At 47.6% G+C, this 19765-nt stretch overlaps 1 protein-coding gene across 1 annotated transcript; it reads right to left on the bottom strand.

Annotated features, from left to right (window-relative positions):
- Positions 1–1756: 1756 nt before the first annotated feature.
- Positions 1757–3257, bottom strand: LOC109743429 (uncharacterized). The gene has a single exon (XM_020302518.3). It carries the CDS (start codon positions 2669–2671, stop codon positions 1973–1975), a length of 699 nt encoding a protein of 232 aa, XP_020158107.2. The 5' UTR covers positions 2672–3257; the 3' UTR covers positions 1757–1972.
- Between the last annotated feature and the right edge of the window lie 16508 nt (positions 3258–19765).

Genomic DNA, 19765 nt, shown 5'->3' with positions numbered 1-19765 from the left:
CGGTTTGGTGGAGCGGCGGCGAAGGCAAGAGAGAAAGAAGGAAGGAGAGAAAATGGGAAAAAATGGAGGCGTGGGTCCGGAAGGGGTTTTGGATGGGTCGGAGGTGTCGGAGTCCTAGGTGATCGCTTTCCAGACTCCTGCAAAGCCCCTCGTGTTTGTCTCAGGTTTGCAAAATAGTACATATTAACTGCTCGGCGGATCAATACAGACCCGCGTTGGATGACAAAACGCGTCCGGACCGCACGGTCTGGACGTATGCGAACTGTTTGAGGGTCGGCGTTGGAGGAATCCTTGATATGAGGAGAGATGTTGTCCGTGCTCTTCTTGTGCAGGTCCTCCCATCTATGAAATTGGAAGTTTGAAACCCATCACAGACTCACCACTTGAGCTGAAAACAAAATAAAACAGATGTACCTTGTATGGACGTGACCGGGCGGTTGGTTCAACATATGCACATCAGGCAAATGATCTCGCCGCATCGTCAACATCTGCTCGAGCCATCTCGCCGGAGTTGCCCTCGCCTTATTCTTCAGCCGCCCCGACCTCCTCCCGTGGCAATTTTCTGGCATAAAATATACTGAAGTAGATTTATCGCCAACTAGACTTGTTTGTTGAAAAACGTGATTGTATTAGAAAACATAGGTTAGACTAGGAATTATTCTGGCTTGCCTTGTACTTCAACTAGATCATGTAATCCTATATATATATGCCCACGAGGCTCAAGCAATACGACGGACGATTCCACCAATCCCTCTCTATCCCTTCTAACATAGTATCGGCCTAATCGATCCTAAACCCTAGCCGCCGCCGTCGCTTCTGCACCCACGCGCCGCCCCTGGGGCGGTCGGCCTCCATGACCGCCGCCACCGGGGGCTGCGCCGCCCGTACCTAGGGTTCGTTCGCCGATCGTGTTGACCGGCTGCCCTAGAAAGTCTTTTCCCGAGCCCTTGCTCGAGTTTTTTCTCTTTCACCGGTCGCTTTGATCGGCGTTTTCTTTTTGGTTTTCTGATTTAAGATTGGTTTGCGTCGTCCAACACCGCCGTCAACTTGCGCACCTCTACTTCGACACGAGCGCAACTACCCGGCCTCTTCACCGACTAGGCGGCCTCCGCTCGCGGCGGCCTGATGGCCGTCATGCGCGTATTCGTCGCTCACGTCGTTCTCCGCCGAGAGTCGTCGCCTTGATTGGATCGGGATCCTCCATCAAACTCGCCTCCATCCAGCTCGACTGTTTCACGCTCCGTGCGGGACACGTCTCCCATGTGCTCGTGCTACGCGTGTCCAGCCGTGAGTGCTGCGATTAGCCTTCGCGCGAGGCAACCTGCAAAGTACGCGCGTGGCTTGTGCATGGCTTGTGCTCGTTCATCGTGCAGTACGCATGCTGCCCACGCACGTGTGTTGGCTTGTTGCACCTCATAGCCCCATGCGATGCGATCAGCTTCGCGCACGGTCCCACGTCCACAACGGCCGCGCGACGCACGCCGACCAGCTACACGCCTACACCGCCCTCACGAGTGATTGGACTGATCATCCGACCGCCCGTGTTCTACTTCATCCATGCTGCGCGACCGATCTGGCCAGTTCTAACATTGCTATATATGCCCACGAGACTCAAGCAATACAACGAATGATTTCACCAATCCCTCTCTATCCCTTCTAACATTGCTATCCTCTGCAAATATAAATTGCCATAAAAAATCGTCTGATTTGTCATGGCTGTAAATCTGACATCAGATTTAAAATTGAGTCCTACATAAAAAGCAAAACAAAATGCCTTCAGAATATGCAGAATCGTATGGTGGAGTACTATATAAACACAAGCCCATACAGACCACGCGAATGTCGTGCAGTACAAATCGGGAGTCACTCGCACGGAAGCACACGGGTTGCACCACACGCCTCCACTCCACACGAGTACAACTACATGACGCGCGTATTATACGGCACGCGTACGCCCGTACGAACCGCGCGCTCACAGCCTGGCCTCGTTGTGGCATTCCTGCCGCCGGACCTTGACGTCGGGGACGCCGATGGCGATGCGGCACGCCGACCTCCCCTGGGCGTTCCGCTTCACGAACCCGAGGAACGTCACCCGGCCCTTCACGTCCGTCCTCGCCTCGAACTCCATCTCCCCGGCGAGCACGTCGCCGAGCAGGCCCCCGATCCCGGCGGCCGCCACCACCTTGTCCGCCTGCACTGTCATGCCCAGCCGCATGGTCGTCGCGCCGCGGCTCGGCACGGTGCCGGCCGGGACGACGGCGCTGCCCACGGGGGCGCCCCGGTAGAGGAGCGTCGTGGCGGCCTCGCCGTAGCGGAACGAGGCCGGGTTCGGGTTGCGCACGCGCACCACGAGGAGGAAGGTGACGTTGAGCTGGACGGAGACGGTGGGGAGCGTCACGCGCGGGGCGGCGCCCGTGGCGTTGGCTGAGAGGAGCTCCGTGGTCGGGTCCCGCGGCCGGAGGACCGCCAGCAGGACGATGGCGGCCACGGCCGCCAGGAGGAGCAGGACGAGCACGACGAAGCTGGCGAAGATGATGGCGTGCCGGCGGCGGCTCTGGCGGGCTGCCGGCGGCATCTCGCCGGACCCCGACATGCACCTCAGGCTCTGCTGCTCGCGGGCGCGCGCGCGGGGTTGGCGTGAGTGTGGTATGAGCACAGTGAGAGCTGTCATGGAAGAGTCACGGGGAATATGGTTTTATTCGCAAAAACGTACACAGCACACTGAACTCGTAAGAGGATCCTTCCGATCTCCAAGAATCTGCTTTGATGATTTTAACAAGCCAACCAGAGGTGTTTTATTAGTGCCAGAAAGCTGGAATCAGGGAGACCGGTGCGCCGTCGTCCCTGTCGTAGGGTTCATTCACTCAACCAAAGGCCTATAGCATAAGATGATACTAGGAATTCACGACACCGTGACTCATGCTTGTGTGCGAATGCTCTCTTACAAAACCATCACTCTCTACTTCAGTTTCTGAAACCTAATCTGGCCATGCTCTAATTGAAAAAGGTGTTCTTTTAGTCTATGCATCATCTATCGGCCAAATAGCTCTGGTTTCTAAACTCTAAACCACGGTGTAAACTTGACCATTTACTTTTGAAACCATTTGGATTTGGTCTGTCAGAGACTCTATTTGACCAATGACATGGTGTTCCGCACACGTGGCAACCTGTTGGCGCACAAAAATAAAATAAAATAAGACATATATACTACTTTTTAATAAATTTGAAAAACTTATCAGAAATCATGACACGCCCTCTAAATAAGAAAAAATACAAATTTGATGCTTTCTAATAAATTATTACTTGCAAATCTAGGAACCACGCAAATGAAACAGGTTCAGAAATTTTAACAAAAGGGGGAAGCATATGTATTTTTTAAAATGAATATTAGAGAAAACACATACATAATCTGCATAATGTGCTAAAAATACGCACATTTTCCACAATATTCCTAGAATTATTTTTCCCAAACGTTAAAAAACTGAAGTTAGTTTTCTAGGAGCCCAGAGCGAACGCGCCGCTGGCTGTTAAATCAACCTGCACGGATCTTGGCGCACGGGGGTTGCGACGTCTAGTTTTGACTTTCTTCGCTCCATGAACGGCTCGGCGCGACGCAGAGACAAGCTAGCTACCTTCTTTATCCTCTCTCGACAGCTCCATACAGTTCAACATTTTTTTTCTAAGCTTGCATTGATCTTTGAAAAAAAAATCCTAAACATTGCCATGCTCTTACATGCCAAACTCCAAGCATTTGCCATGTATACGTGTACTATGTTTTTTCTCTATATTGTCATCATGTTTATCAACCCAAAATTAAAGTTTTGTCTCTCTACAATTTCCATGGGCATTTTTTATCATGCATGCTTTTTTCGTATTGTACTAGATGCCTGCAAATTACTTTTGTATATAAGATGGCAAATATCTTTGTACACTCCATGGCAAATACTTTTTTTTTGAGGGATCCATGGCAAATACTTTACTGCATGTCAATTGTTAATTTTCTATTTTTGTACACATAGTGGTTTTGGACAATTTTTTCACTTTTTTTATTTTTTTCATGCAAAGGGAATTGTGTTGGCCCGGGAGGCCTAGAAAGGGACTCGCCTACGTCGGGGTTTGCGTTGTCGGGAAAACGCATCGAACGAAAACATTCACTCGAGGGAAACTAGCATAGTGAACCTTTCGTTCGATACAGGTTCCATCCCAATCAGAGGTTCGGTCAATATTGGGGTCCTTGGACTTACCAAAGCCCAATTCGGTCGGGATGTCCTTGAAGATGCATGTATCAATCGTAGCCGTCCTGAGTAGTACCATCAACATGGTTTATAAGGAGGTCCAACCCTAACTCTGGCTCGATGATGAGCCGGAAAGTCGGGGAATGCATGTAGTCCGAGGAGAGCGCAAAGGCAAACTGCGCGAGGATGTCGACGAGGAACATCTTAACCCTTAAGGCTTCGTTTGGAACAAAGGGATTTGGGAGGATTTGGTGAATCCCTCCCGTCCACCCAGTCCCCTTGATTCCCCTTTGTGTCTGTTAAAATCATGAATTAAGGAGGGACATCAGGAGGGGCGCCATCTCCTTCTGTGCCTGTGCAGCGCATTCTTGCTTTCTGCCTGTGCTTCCCCGAGGTAGGAAGCGAGGGTTCTGAATCACGTGGGAACGAGAGGATCGAAGGGGATCAGAGCGGATGGGCGGACGAAACCTCCCGTACCAAATAGGGCCTCGAGGTTTTGAGGGTTTTCTAGGCCACGCGAGGAAAATACCATCAACCCCCCCCCCCCCCAACCTCGTGGGCCAAACGAGGCCTAAAGATCATGACGTTCTGGCCGAGGCAGAGCACGGGACGGGACCGAACAACATGGACACCGCCGCCACGCCGTTCTTGAATCGTCCTAGGTCAAACCGGCTGTCCGTCAGGCCCCAAAAAGTGACGTTGTGGTGCCTGGGGGACACTGGCACAAAGAGGTAGGTGCCCTTGGGCGCGAGCAGCTCGCTCAGATGAATGTCATGGAATGTCTCCCGCACCACGAATGACGAGGACCGAAATAACTGTAGCATCGCCTTAGGGCCTGCCCTAGGCCATGACAATAGATGCGGTGGCCTAGGCCCATTTTATGTCGAAGCAGAGTAAAATAACTTAACAAAATTGAATTGTAACTCCAATTTCAATTTGACCTCCTCTCTGGTCTGGAGGAGGTCAATCAAAAAAAAAAAGACTCTTAAATAAGGGCTCACTACATTTGCATACCTAAATAAATTACAAAATTGTGATATCTAGAACATAGCGTCAACACTATGGCATGCATACCTAAATAAATTACAAAATTGTGATACGCAGAACATAGCGTCAACACTATGGGATGTACGGGGGTGGTGCATTGGTGCCCAGCACCCACTTCACCATGTTGCATCTATTTAGCTATTCATACACTGTTGTCGATGATGGACCCCGGGAAGTCGGACCCTGACGAATGCTCCGTCGCTGCCCGACGCCCCCTCGCAATCTCAGCGACCGGATCTCCCACGTAATCCTACGATCCTCTAGTTCTTCGCCGTCGGCGGATACCTCACTGACGGGATGGTGAAGATGAAGCTAGGCTCGGATATGGGCCCGGATGGCACCCTGGGTCGTGAAGGAAATATGCCCTAGAGGTAATAATAAAGTTGTTACTTTATATTTCCTTATTCATGATAAAGGTTTATTATTCATGCTAGAATTGTATTGATCGGAAATCTAAATACATGTGTGAATACATAGACAAACACTGTGTCCCTAGTGAACCTCTACTTGACTAGCTCGTTGATCAAAGATGGTTAAGGTTTCCTGACCATGGACATGAGTTGTCATTTGATAGCAGGATCACATCATTAGGAGAATGATGTGATGAACAAGAACCATCCGTTAGCTTAGCATATTGATCGTTCAGTTTTATTGCTATTGCTTTCTTCATGTCATATACATATTTCTTTGACTATGAGATTATGCAACTCCCAGATACCGGAGGAATACCTTATGTGCTATCAAACGTCACAACGTAACTGGGTAATTATAAAGATGCTCTACAGGTATCTCCAAAGGTGTTTGTTGGGTTGGCATAGATCGTGATTAGGATTTGTCACTCCGAGTATCGGAGAGGTATCTCTGGGCCCTCTCGGTAATACACATCATAAGAAGCCTTGCAAGCGAAGTGACTAATGAGTTAGTTGCGGGATGATGTATTACGGAACGAGTAAAGAGACTTGTCGGTAACAATATTGAACTAGGTATGAAGATACCAACGATCGAATCTCAGGCAAGTAACATACCGATGATAAAGGGAATAACGTATATTGTCATTACGGTACGGCCGATAAAGTTCTTCGTAGAATATGTAGGAACAAATATGAGCATCCAGGTTCCGCTGTTGGTTATTGACCGGAGAGGTGTCTCGGTCATGTCTACATAGTTCTCGAACCCGTAGGGTCTACACGCTTAACGTTCGATGACGATTTTGCATTATATGAGTTATGTGATTTGGTGACCGAATGTTGTTCGGAGTCCCGGATAAGATCACAGACATGACAAGGAGTCTCGAAATGGTCGAGATGTAAAGATTCATATATAGGACGATGATATTCTGACACCGGAAGTGTTTCAGGGTGTACCGGTACATATCGGAGTATCGGGGGGGGGGGGGGGGGGCGGTTACCGGAACCCCCCGGGGGATTAATGGGACTTATGGGCCATAGGAGGGGAGCACACCAGCCCACAAGGGGTAGCGCCCCCCCTAAGGAAGGAGGCCGGATAGGAGAAGGAGGAGGGGGTTCGCCCCCCCTTTCCTTCCTCCCCCCTCTCTTCCCTTTTCCCCCTTCCGGTAAAAGGAAAGGGGGGTCTGAATTGGACTAGGGGCCCATGTAGGATTCCTCCTACTTGGGGCGCCCCAAGGCAGTCCCCCTCCCCCTCCCACCTATATAGATGTGGGGAGGGGGCGCCTAGTGCACACACCAACAATTGTTAGCTGTGTGCGGCGCCCCCCTCCACAGTTTACACCTCCGGTCATATTCACGCATTGCTTAGGCGAAGCCCTACGCGGATCACTTCACCATCACCGTCACCATGCCATCGTGCTGACGGAACTCTCCCTCGACACTTTGCTGGATCAAGAGTTCGAGGGACGTCATCGAGCTGAACGTGAGCAGAACTCGGAGGTGCCGTACGTTCGGTGCTTGATCGGTCAGAACGAGAAGAAGTTCGACTACATCAGCCGCGTTGTCAAAACGCTTCCGCTTTCGGTGTACGAGGTTACGTAGACACACTCTCCCTCGCTCTTGCTATGCATCTCCTAGATAGATCTTGCGTGAGTGTAGTGTTGGAAATATGCCCTAGAGGCAATAATAAATGGTTATTATTATATTTCTTTGTTCATGATAATTGTCTATTGTTCATGCTATAATTGTATTGTCCGGAAATCGTAATACATGTGTGAATACATAGACCACAACGTGTCCCTAGTAAGACTCTAGTTGACTAGCTCGTTGATCAACAGATAGTCATGGTTTCCTGACTATGGACATTGGATGTCATTGATAACGGGATCACATCATTAGGAGAATGATGTGATGGACAGGACCCAATCCTAAGCATAGCATAAAAGATCGTGTAGTTTCATTTGCTAGAGCTTTTCCAATGTCAAGTATCTTTTCCTTAGACCATGAGATCGTGCAACTCCCGGATACCGTAGGAGTGCTTTGGGTGGGTGACTATAAAGGTGCACTACGGGTATCTCCGAAAGTGTCTGTTGGGTTGGCACGGATCGAGACTGGGATTTGTCACTCCGTATGACGGAGAGGTATCTCTGGGCCCACTCGGTAATGCATCATCATAATGAGCTCAATGTGACTAAGGCGTTAGTCACAGGATCATGCATTACGGTACGAGTAAAGAGACTTGCCGGTAACGAGCTTGAACAAGGTATTGGGATACCGACGATCGAATCTCGGGCAAGTAACATACCGATTGACAAAGGGAATTGCATACGGGATTGATTGAATCCTCGACACCGTGGTTCATCCGATGAGATCATCGTGGAACATGTGGGAGCCAACATGGGTATCCAGATCCCGCTGTTGGTTATTGACCGGAGAGGCGTCTCGGTCATGTCTGCATGTCTGCCGAACCCGTAGGGTCTACACACTTAAGGTTCGGTGACGCTAGGGTTGTAGAGATATGTGTATGCGGAAACCCGAAAGTTGTTCAGAGTCCCGGATGAGATCCCGGACGTCACGAGAGGTTCCGGAATGGTCCGGAGGTGAAGAATTATATATAGGAAGTCAAGTTTCGGCCACCGGGAAAGTTTCGGGGGTTACCGGTATTGTACCGGGACCACCGGAAGGGTCCCGGGGGTCCACCGGGTGGGGCCACCTATCCCGGAGGGCCCCGTGGGCTGAAAGTGGAAGGGAACCAGCCCTTAGTGGGCTGGGGCGCCCCCCTTGGGCCTCCCCGCATGCGCCTAGGGTTGGGAACCCTAGGGTGGGGGGGTTTCCCCTTGCCTTGGGGGGCAAGGCAACCCCTTCCCCCCTTTGGCCGCCGCCCCCCCATGAGCTCTCATCTCTAGGGCCGGCGCCCCCCCAGTGGGCCTATATAAAGGGGGGGGGAGGGAGGGCAGCAACCTACAGCCTTGGGCGCCTCCCTCTCCCCCTGTTACACCTCTCCGTCTCGCAGAAGCTCGGCGAAGCCCTGCCGAGACCCGCTACATCCACCACCACGCCGTCGTGCTGCTGGATCTCCATCAACCTCTCCTTCCCCCTTGCTGGATCAAGAAGGAGGAGGCGTCGCTGCACCGTACGTGTGTTGAACGCGGAGGTGCCGTCCGTTCGGCACTCGGTCATCGGTGATTTGGATCACGGCGAGTACGACTCCGTCATCCACGTTCATTGGAACGCTTCCGCTCGCGATCTACAAGGGTATGTAGATGCACTCCTTTCCCCTCGTTGCTAGTAGACTCCATAGTTGCATCTTGGTGAGCGTAGGAAAATTTTAAAATTATGCTACGATTACCAACAGTGGCATCATGAGCCAGGCCTATGCGTAGTTACTATGCACGAGTAGAACACAAAGCAGTTGTGGGCGTTGAGTTTGCCAATTCTTCTTGCCGCTACTAGTCTTTTCTTGTTTCGGCGGCATTGTAGGATGAAGCGGCCCGGACCGACCTTACACGTACGCTTACGTGAGACAGGTTCCACCGACTAACATGCACTAGTTGCATCAGGTGGCTAGCGGGTGTCTGTCTCTCCTACTTTAGTCGGAACGGATTCGATGAAAAGGGTCCTTATGAAGGGTAAATAGAAATTGGCAAATCACGTTGTGGTCATACGTAGGTAAGAAACGTTCTTGCTAGAAACCTACAAACCACGTAAAAACTTGCAACAACAATTAGAGGACGTCTAACTTGTTTTTGCAGCAAGTGCTATGTGATGTGATATGGCCAGAAGATGTGATGAATGATATATGTGATGTATGAGATTGATCATATTCTTGTAATAGGAATCACGACTTGCATGTCGATGAGTATGACAACCGGCAGGAGCCATAGGAGTTGTCTTTATTATTTTGTATGACCTGCGTGTCATTGAATAACGCCATGTAATTTACTTTACTTTGTTGCTAAACGCGTTAGCCATAGAAGTAGAAGTAATCGTTGGCGTGACGACTTCATGAAGACACAATGATGGAGATCATGGTGTCATGCCGGTGACGAAGATGATCATGGTGCCCCGAAGATGGAGATCAAAGGAGCATAATGATATTGGCCATATCATGTCACTATTTGATTGCATGTGATGTTTATCATGTTTTTGCATCTTATTTGCTTAGAACGACGGTAGTAAGTAAGATGATCCCTTATGATAATTTCAAGAAAAGTGTTCCCCCTAACTGTGCACCGTTGCGAAGGTTCGTTGTTTCGAAGCACCACGTGATGATCGGGTGTGATAGATTCTAACGTTCGAATACAACGGGTGTTGAAGAGCCTAGCATGTACAGACATGGCCTCGGAACACACGCAATACACTTAGGTTGACTTGACGAGCCTAGCATGTACAGACATGGCCTCGGAACATGGAGGACCGAAAGGTCGAGCATGAGTCGTATAGAAGATACGATCAACATGGAGATGTTCACCGATCTTGACTAGTCCGTCTCACGTGATGATCGAACGCGGCCTAGTTAAATTCGGATCATGTTTCACTTAGATGACTAGAGGGATGTCTATCTGAGTGGGAGTTCCTTAAATAATTCGATTATATGAACTTAATTATCATGAACTTAGTCTAAAATCTTTACACTATGTCTTGTAGATCAAATGGCCAACGTTGTCCTCAATTTCAACGCGTTCCTAGAGAAAACCAAGCTGAAAGATGATGGCAGCAACTATACGGACTGGGTCCGGAACCTGAGGATCATCCTCATAGTAGCCAAGAAAGATTATGTCTTAGAAGCACCGCTAGGTGAAGCACCAATCCCTGAGAACCAAGACGTTATGAACGCTTGGCAGCAGCGTGCTGATGATTACTCCCTCGTTCAGTGCGGCATGCTTTATAGCTTAGAACCGGGTCTCCAAAAGCGTTTTGAGAAACATGGAGCATATGAGATGTTCAAGGAGCTGAAATTGGTTTTCCAAGCTCATGCCCGGGTCGAGAGATATGATGTCTCCGACAAGTTCTTCAGCTGTAAAATGGAGGAGAATAGTTCTGTTAGTGAGCACATACTCAGAATGTCTGGGTTGCATAACCGCTTGTCTCAGCTGGGAGTCAATCTCCCGGATGACGCGGTCATTGACAGAATCCTCCAGTCGCTTCCACCAAGCTACAAGAGCTTTGTGATGAACTTCAATATGCAGGGGATGGAAAAGACCATTCCTGAGGTATATTCAATGCTGAAATCAGCTGAGGTAGAGATCAGAAAAGAACATCAAGTGTTGATGGTGAATAAAACCACTAAGTTCAAGAAGGGCAAGGGTAAGAAGAACTTCAAGAAGGACGGCAAGGGAGTTGCCGCACCCGGTAAACCAGTTACTGGGAAGAAGTCAAAAAATGGACCCAAGCCCGAGACTGAGTGCTTTTATTGCAAGGGAAGTGGTCACTGGAAGCGGAACTGCCCCAAATACTTAGCGGACAAGAAGAAGGCCGGCAACACCAAAGGTATATGTGATATACATGTAATTGATGTTTACCTTACCAGTACTCGTAGTAGCTCCTGGGTATTTGATACCGGTGCGGTTGCTCATATTTGTAACTCAAAACAGGAACTACGGAATAAACGGAGACTGGCGAAGGACGAGGTGACGATGCGCGTCGGGAATGGTTCCAAGGTCGATGTGATCGCCGTCGGCACGCTACCTCTGCATCTACCCACGGGATTAGTTTTAAACCTCAATAATTGTTATTTAGTGCCAGCTTTGAGCATGAACATTGTATCTGGATCTCGTTTAATTCGAGATGGCTACTCATTTAAATCCGAGAATAATGGTTGTTCTATTTATTTGAGAGATATGTTTTATGGTCATGCCCCGCTGGTCAATGGTTTATTCTTGATGAATCTCGAACGTGATGTTACACATATTCATAGTGTGAATACCAAAAGATGTAAAGTTGATAACGATAGTCCCACATACTTGTGGCACTGCCGCCTTGGTCACATTGGTGTCAAGCGCATGAAGAAGCTCCATGCAGATGGACTTTTGGAGTCTCTTGATTACGAATCATTTGACACGTGCGAACCATGCCTCATGGGTAAGATGACCAAGACTCCGTTCTCCGGAACAATGGAGCGAGCAACCAACTTATTGGAAATCATACATACCGATGTGTGCGGTCCAATGAATGTTGAGGCTCGCGGAGGATATCTTTATGTTCTCACTCTCACTGATGATTTAAGTAGATATGGGTATGTCTACCTAATGAAACACAAGTCTGAAACCTTTGAAAAGTTCAAGGAATTTCAGAGTGAGGTTGAGAATCAACGTGACAGGAGAATAAAATTCTTACGATCAGATCGTGGTGGAGAATATTTAAGTCACGAGTTTGGTGCAAACTTAAGGAAATGTGGAATAGTTTCACAACTCACGCCGCCTGGAACACCTCAGAGAAATGGTGTGTCCGAACGTCATAATCGCACTCTATTGGATATGGTGCGATCTATGATGTCTCTTACCGATTTACCGCTCTCATTTTGGGGCTATGCTTTAGAGACTGCCGCATTCACTTTAAATAGGGCTCCGTCGAAATCCGTTGAGACGACACCGTATGAATTATGGTTTGGGAAGAAACCTAAGCTGTCGTTTCTAAAAGTTTGGGGATGCGATGCTTATGTCAAGAAACTTCAACCTGAAAAGCTCGAACCCAAGTCGGAAAAATGCGTCTTCATAGGATACCCTAAGGAAACTATTGGGTATACCTTCTACCTCAAATCCGAAGGCAAGATCTTCGTTGCCAAGAACGGGTCCTTTCTAGAGAAGGAGTTTCTCTCGAAAGAATTGAGTGGGAGGAAAGTGGAACTTGATGAGGTGATAGTCACCCCTTCCGAACCGGAAAGTAGCGCAGCGCGGGAAAATGTTCCTGTGGTGCCTACACCGACTGGGGAGGAAGGTAATGATGATGATCATGAAGCTTCGGATCAAGTTGCTACTGAACTTCGTAGGTCCACAAGGACACGTTCCGCACCAGAGTGGTACGACAACCCTGTCCTGGAAATCATGTTGTTAGACAACGGTGAACCTTCGAACTATGAAGAAGCAATGGCGGGCCCAGATTCTGACAAATGGCTAGAAGCCATGAAATCCGAGATAGAATCCATGTATGAAAACAAAGTATGGACTTTGACTGACTTGCCCGATGATAGGCGAGCCATAGAAAACAAATGGATCTTTAAGAAGAAGACGGACGCGGATGGTAATGTGACCATCTACAAAGCTCGACTTGTCGCTAAGGGTTATCAACAAGTTCAAGGGGTTGACTACGATGAGACTTTCTCACCCGTAGCGAAGCTGAAGTCCGTCCGAATCATGTTAGCAATTGCCGCATACTATGATTATGAGATATGGCAGATGGACGTCAAAACGGCATTCCTTAATGGCTTCCTTAAGGAAGAGTTGTATATGATGCAGCCGGAAGGTTTTGTCGATCCTAAGAATGCTAACAAAGTATGCAAGCTCCAGCGCTCAATCTATGGGCTGGTGCAAGCATCTCGGAGTTGGAACATTCGCTTTGATGAGATGATCAAAGCGTTTGGGTTTACACAGACTTATGGAGAAGCCTGTGTTTACAAGAAAGTGAGTGGGAGCTCTGTAGCATTTCTCATATTATATGTGGATGACATACTATTGATGGGAAATGATATAGAATTCTTGGAAAGTATAAAGGCCTATTTGAATAAGTGTTTTTCAATGAAGGACCTTGGAGAAGCTGCTTATATATCAGGCATCAAGATCTATAGAGATAGATCAAGACGCCTCATTGGTCTTTCACAGAGTACATACCTTGACAAGATATTGAAGAAGTTCAGTATGGATCAGTCCAAGAAGGGGTTCTTGCCTGTATTGCAAGGTGTGCAATTGAGCACGGCTCAATGCCCGACCACGGCAGAAGATATAGAAAAGATGAGTGTCATCCCCTATGCCTCGGCCATAGGGTCTATTATGTATGCCATGCTGTGTACCAGACCTGATGTAAACCTTGCCGTAAGTTTGGTAGGAAGGTACCAAAGTAATCCCGGCATGGAACACTGGACAGCGGTCAAGAATATCCTGAAGTACCTGAAGAGGACTAAGGATATGTTTCTTGTTTATGGAGGTGACGAAGAGCTCGTCGTAAAGGGTTACGTCGACGCTAGCTTCGGCACAGATCTGGATGACTCGAAGTCACAAACCGGATACGTGTATATTTTGAATGGAGGAGCAGTAAGCTGGTGCAGTTGCAAGCAAAGCGTCATGGCGGGATCTACATGTGAAGCGGAGTACATGGCAGCCTCAGAGGCAGCGCAGGAAGCAGTCTGGATGAAGGAGTTCATTACCGACCTAGGGGTGATTCCCAATGCGTCGGGCCCGATGACTCTCTTCTGTGACAACACTGGAGCTATTGCCCTTGCGAAGGAGCCCAGATTTCACAGGAAGACCAGGCATATCAAGCGTCGCTTCAACTCCATTCGTGAAAGTGTTCAAAATGGAGACATAGATATTTGTAAAGTACATACGGACCTGAATGTAGCAGATCCGTTGACTAAACCTCTCCCTAAGGCAAAACATGATCAACACCAGGACGCAATGGGTGTTCGATTCATCACAATGTAACTAGATTATTGACTCTAGTGCAAGTGGGAGACTGTTGGAAATATGCCCTAGAGGCAATAATAAATGGTTATTATTATATTTCTTTGTTCATGATAATTGTCTATTGTTCATGCTATAATTGTATTGTCCGGAAATCGTAATACATGTGTGAATACATAGACCACAACGTGTCCCTAGTAAGCCTCTAGTTGACTAGCTCGTTGATCAACAGATAGTCATGGTTTCCTGACTATGGACATTGGATGTCATTGATAACGGGATCACATCATTAGGAGAATGATGTGATGGACAGGACCCAATCCTAAGCATAGCATAAAAGATCGTGTAGTTTCGTTTGCTAGAGCTTTTCCAATGTCAAGTATCTTTTCCTTAGACCATGAGATCGTGCAACTCCCGGATACCGTAGGAGTGCTTTGGGTGTGCCAAACGTCACAACGTAACTGGGTGACTATAAAGGTGCACTACGGGTATCTCCAAAAGTGTCTGTTGGGTTGGCACGGATCGAGACTGGGATTTGTCACTCCGTATGACGGAGAGGTATCTCTGGGCCCACTCGGTAATGCATCATCATAATTAGCTCAATGTGACTAAGGCGTTAGTCACGGGATCATGCATTACGGTACGAGTAAAGAGACTTGCCGGTAACGAGATTGAACAAGGTATTGGGATACCGACGATCGAATCTCGGGCAAGTAACATACCGATTGACAAAGGGAATTGCATACGGGATTGATTGAATCCTCGACACCGTGGTTCATCCGATGAGATCATCGTGGAACATGTGGGAGCCAACATGGGTATCCAGATCCCGCTGTTGGTTATTGACCGGAGAGGCGTCTCGGTCATGTCTGCATGTCTGCCGAACCCGTAGGGTCTACACACTTAAGGTTCGGTGACGCTAGGGTTGTAGAGATATGTGTATGCGGAAACTTGAAAGTTGTTCGGAGTCCCGGATGAGATCCCGGACGTCACGAGAGGTTCCGGAATGGTCCGGAGGTGAAGAATTATATATAGGAAGTCAAGTTTCGGCCACCGGGAAAGTTTCGGGGGTTACCGGTATTGTACCGGGACCACCGGAAGGGTCCCGGGGGTCCACCGGGTGGGGCCACCTATCCCGGAGGGTCCCGTGGGATGAAAGTGGAAGGGAACTAGCCCTTAGTGGGCTGGGGCGCCCCCCTTGGGCCTCCCCCCATGCGCCTAGGGTTGGGAACCCTAGGGTGGGGGGGTTTCCCCTTGCCTTGGGGGGCAAGGCAACCCCTTCCCCCCTTTGGCCCCCGCCCCCCCCATGAGATCTCATCTCTAGGGCCGGCGCCCCCCCAGGGGGCCTATATAAAGGGGGGGAGGGAGGGCAGCAACCTACAGCCTTGGGCGCCTCCCTCTCCCCCTGTTACACCTCTCCGTCTCGCAGAAGCTCGGCGAAGCCCTGCCGAGACCCGCTACATCCACCACCACGCTGTCGTGCTGCTGGATCTCCATCAACCTCTCCTTCCCCTTGCTGGATCAAGAAGGAGGAGACGTCGCTGCACCATACGTGTGTTGAATGCGGAGGTGCCGTCCGTTCGGCACTCGGTCATCGGTGATTTGGATCACGGCGAGTACGACTCCGTCATCCACGTTCATTGGAACGCTTCCGCTCGCGATCTACAAGGGTATGTAGATGCACTCCTTTCCCCTCGTTGCTAGTAGACTCCATAGATGCATCTTGGTGAGCGTAGGAAAATTTTAAAATTATGCTACGATTACCAACATGTAGGAATTTTTTTAAAATTGCATGCTACGTTTCCCAACAGTGGCATCGGAGCCAGGTCTATGCGTAGATGATATGCACGAGTAGAACACAAAGAGTTGTGGGAGGTGATCGTCATATTGCTTACCACTAATGTCTTATTTTGATTCGGCGGTATTGTTGGATGAAGCGGTCCGGACCAACCTTACATGACCACGTTCATGAGACTGGTTCCATCGACAGACATGCATCTAGTTTTTCATAAAGGTGGCTGGCGGGTGTCTGTTTCTCCTACTTTAGTTGAATCGAATTTGACTGCAGCCGGTCCTTGTTGAAGGTTAAAAGAACTAACTTGAGAAATCACCGTTGTGGTTTTGATGCATAGGTAAGAACGGTTCTTGCTAGAATCCCGTAGCAGCCATGTAAAACTTGCAACAACAAAGTAGAGGACGTCTAACTTGTTTTTGCAGGGCATGTTCTGATGTGATATGGTCAAGACATGATGTGATATACGTTACTGTATGAGATGATCATGTTTTGTAAAAGTTATCGACAACCGGCAGGAGCCTTATGGTTGTCTCTTTATTGTATGAAATGCAAACGCCATGTAATTGCTTTACTTTATCACTATGCGTTAGCGGTAGTTGTAGAAGCAATAGTTGGCGAGACGACCACGACGCAACGATGGAGATCAAAGTTGTAGGATCGAAAGTATGTCTAGAGGGGGGGTGATTAGACTACTTGACCAAATAAAAATCTAGCCTTTTCTCAATTTTAAGTGTTGGCAGAATTTAGCAACTTAGCACAAGTCAAGCAATCAACCTACACATGCAATTCTAAGAGTATAGCAGCAGAATGTAAATCATTGCATATGAAGGTAAAGGGGAGGAGTTTGGAGGGAGCAAACGCAATGTAGACACGGAGATTTTTGGCATGCTTCCGATAGGTGGTGCTATCGTACATCCACATTGATGGAGACCTCAACCCACGAAGGGTAAATGCTGCGCGAGTCCACAGAGGGCTCCGCCCACGAAGGGTCCATGAAGAAGCGTCATTGTCTATCCCACCATGGCCATCACCCACGAAGGACTTGTGTCACTAGGGTAGATCTTCATGAAGTAGGCGATCTCCTTGCTGATACGTCTCCAACGTATCTATATATTTTTATTGTTCCATGCTATTATATTATCTGTTTTGGATGTTTAATGGGCTTTATTATACACTTCTATATTATTTTTGGGACTAACCTACTAACCAAAGGCCCAGTGCAAATTGTAGTTTTTTTTGCCAATTTCAGTGTTTCACAGAAAAGGAATATCAAACGGAATCCAAACGGAATGAAACCTTCGGGAGAGTTATTTTTGGAACAAACGCAATCCAGGAGACTTGGAGTGGACGTCAAGCAAGGAACAAGGCGGCCATGAGGCAGGGAGGTGCGCCCAGGGGGGTTGGTGCTACGTCTTGAGCACTGCGTTGGTTTTTCCCTTGAAGAAGAAAGCGTGATGCAGTAAAGTAGCGTAAGTATTTCCCTTAGTTTTTGAGAACCAAGGTATCAATCCAGTAGGAGACCACGCTCAAGTCCCTCGCACCAACACAAACAAATAAGAACCTCACAACCAATTCGATAAAGGGGTTGTCAATCCCTTCACGGTCACTTATGAGAGTGAGATCTGATAGATATGATAAGATAATATTTTTGGTATTTTTATGATAAAGAGAAATAAATATGCAAAGTAAAATAAAAGGCAATAGAAATAGCTAAGTATTGGAAGATTAATATGATCGAAAATAGACCCGGCGGCCATAGGTTTCACTAGTGGCTTCTCTCAACAACATAAGTATTACGGTGGGTGAACAAATTATTGTCGAGCAATTGATAGAATTGAGCATAGTTATGATAATATCTGGGTATGATCATGTATATAGGCATCACGTCCATGACAAGTAGACCGACTCCTGCCTGCATCTACTACTATTACTCCACACATCGACCGCTATCCAGCATGCATCTAGAGTATTAAGTTCATAAGAACAGAGTAACGCTTTAAGCAAGATGACATGATGTAGAGGGATAAACTCATGCAATATGATATAAACCCCATCTTGTTATCCTCGATGGCAACAATACAATGCGTGCCTTGCTGCCCCTGCTGTCACTGGGAAAGGACACCGCAATATTGAACCCAAAGCTAAGCACTTCTCCCATTGCAAGAAAGATCAATCTAGTAGGCCAAACCAAACTGATAATTCGAAGAGACTTGCAAAGATAACCAATCATACATAAAATAATTCAGAGAAGATTCAAATATTATTCATAGATAAACTTGATCATAAACGCACAATTCATCGGTCCCGACAAACACACTGCAAAAGAAGATTACATCGAATAGATCTCCACGAGAATCATGGAGAACTTTGTATTGAGATCCAAAGAGAGAGAAGAAGCCATCTAGCTAATAACTATGGACCCGAAGGTCTGAGGTAAACTACTCACACATCATCGGAGAGGCTATGGTGTTGATGTAGAAGCCCTCCGTGATCAATGCCCCCTCCGGCAAGACGTCGGAAAAGGCCCCAAGATGGGATCTCACGGGTACAAAAGGTTGCGGCGGTGGAATTAGGTTTTCGTGGATGCCTCTGATGGTTTGGGGGTACGTAGGTATATATAAGAGGAAGAAGTACGTCGGTGGAGCAACGTGGGCCCCACGAGGGTGGAGGGCGCGCCTGGGGGGGGGGGTAGGCGCACCTCCCTGCCTCGTGCTCTCCTCGTTGCTTTCTTGACGTGGACTCCAAGTCCTCTCGATCACGTTTGTTCCGAAAATCACGTTCCCGAAGGTTTCATTCCGTTTGGACTCCGTTTGATATTCTTTTTCTGCAAAACACTGAAATAGGCAAAAAAACAGCAATTTGGGTTGGGCCTCCTGTTAATAGGTTAGTCCCAAAAATAATATAAAAGTGTATAATAAAGCCCATTAAACATCCAAAACAGAATATAATATAGCATGGAACAATAAAAAATTATAGATACGTTGGAGACGTATCAAGCATCCCCAAGCTTAATTCCTGCTCGTCCTCGAGTAGGTAAATGATAAAAACAGAATTTTTGATGTGGAATGCTACTTGGCATAATTTTCAATGCAATTCTCTTAATTGTGGTATGAATGTTAAAATCCGAAAGATTCAAGACAAAAGTTTAATATTGACATAAAATAATAATACTTCAAGCAACTAACTAAGCAATTATGTCTTCTCAAAATAACATGGCCAAAGAAAGTTATCCCTACAAAATCATATAGTCTGGCTATGCTCTAGCTTCATTACACAAAATATTTAAATCATGCACAACCCCGATGACAAGCCAAGCAATTGTTTCATAATTTTGATGTTCCCAAACTTTTACAATCTTCACGCAATACATGAGCGTGAGCCATGGACATAGCACTATATGTGGAATAGAATGGTGGTTGTGGAGAAGACAAAAAGGGAGAAGATAGTCTCACATCAACTAGGCGTATCAACGGGCTATGGAGATGCCCATCAATAGATATCAATGTGAGTGAGTAGGGATTGCCATGCAACGGATGCACTAGAGCTATAAGTGTACGCCTAGTCTCACATCAACTAGGCGTATCAACGGGCTATGGAGATGCCCATCAATAGATATCAATGTGAGTGAGTAGGGATTGCCATGCAACGGATGCACTAGAGCTATAA

Source organism: Aegilops tauschii, chromosome 1, assembly GCF_002575655.3.
Source record: "Aegilops tauschii subsp. strangulata cultivar AL8/78 chromosome 1, Aet v6.0, whole genome shotgun sequence".
NCBI lineage: Eukaryota > Viridiplantae > Streptophyta > Magnoliopsida > Poales > Poaceae > Aegilops > Aegilops tauschii.
This window is presented reverse-complemented; position numbering and strand designations above follow the sequence as displayed.

Coding starts and splice junctions, on each gene's coding strand:
- LOC109743429 (XM_020302518.3), bottom strand. CDS start 2,671: ATGACAGCTCTCACTGTGCTCATACCACACTCACGCCAACCCCGCGCG.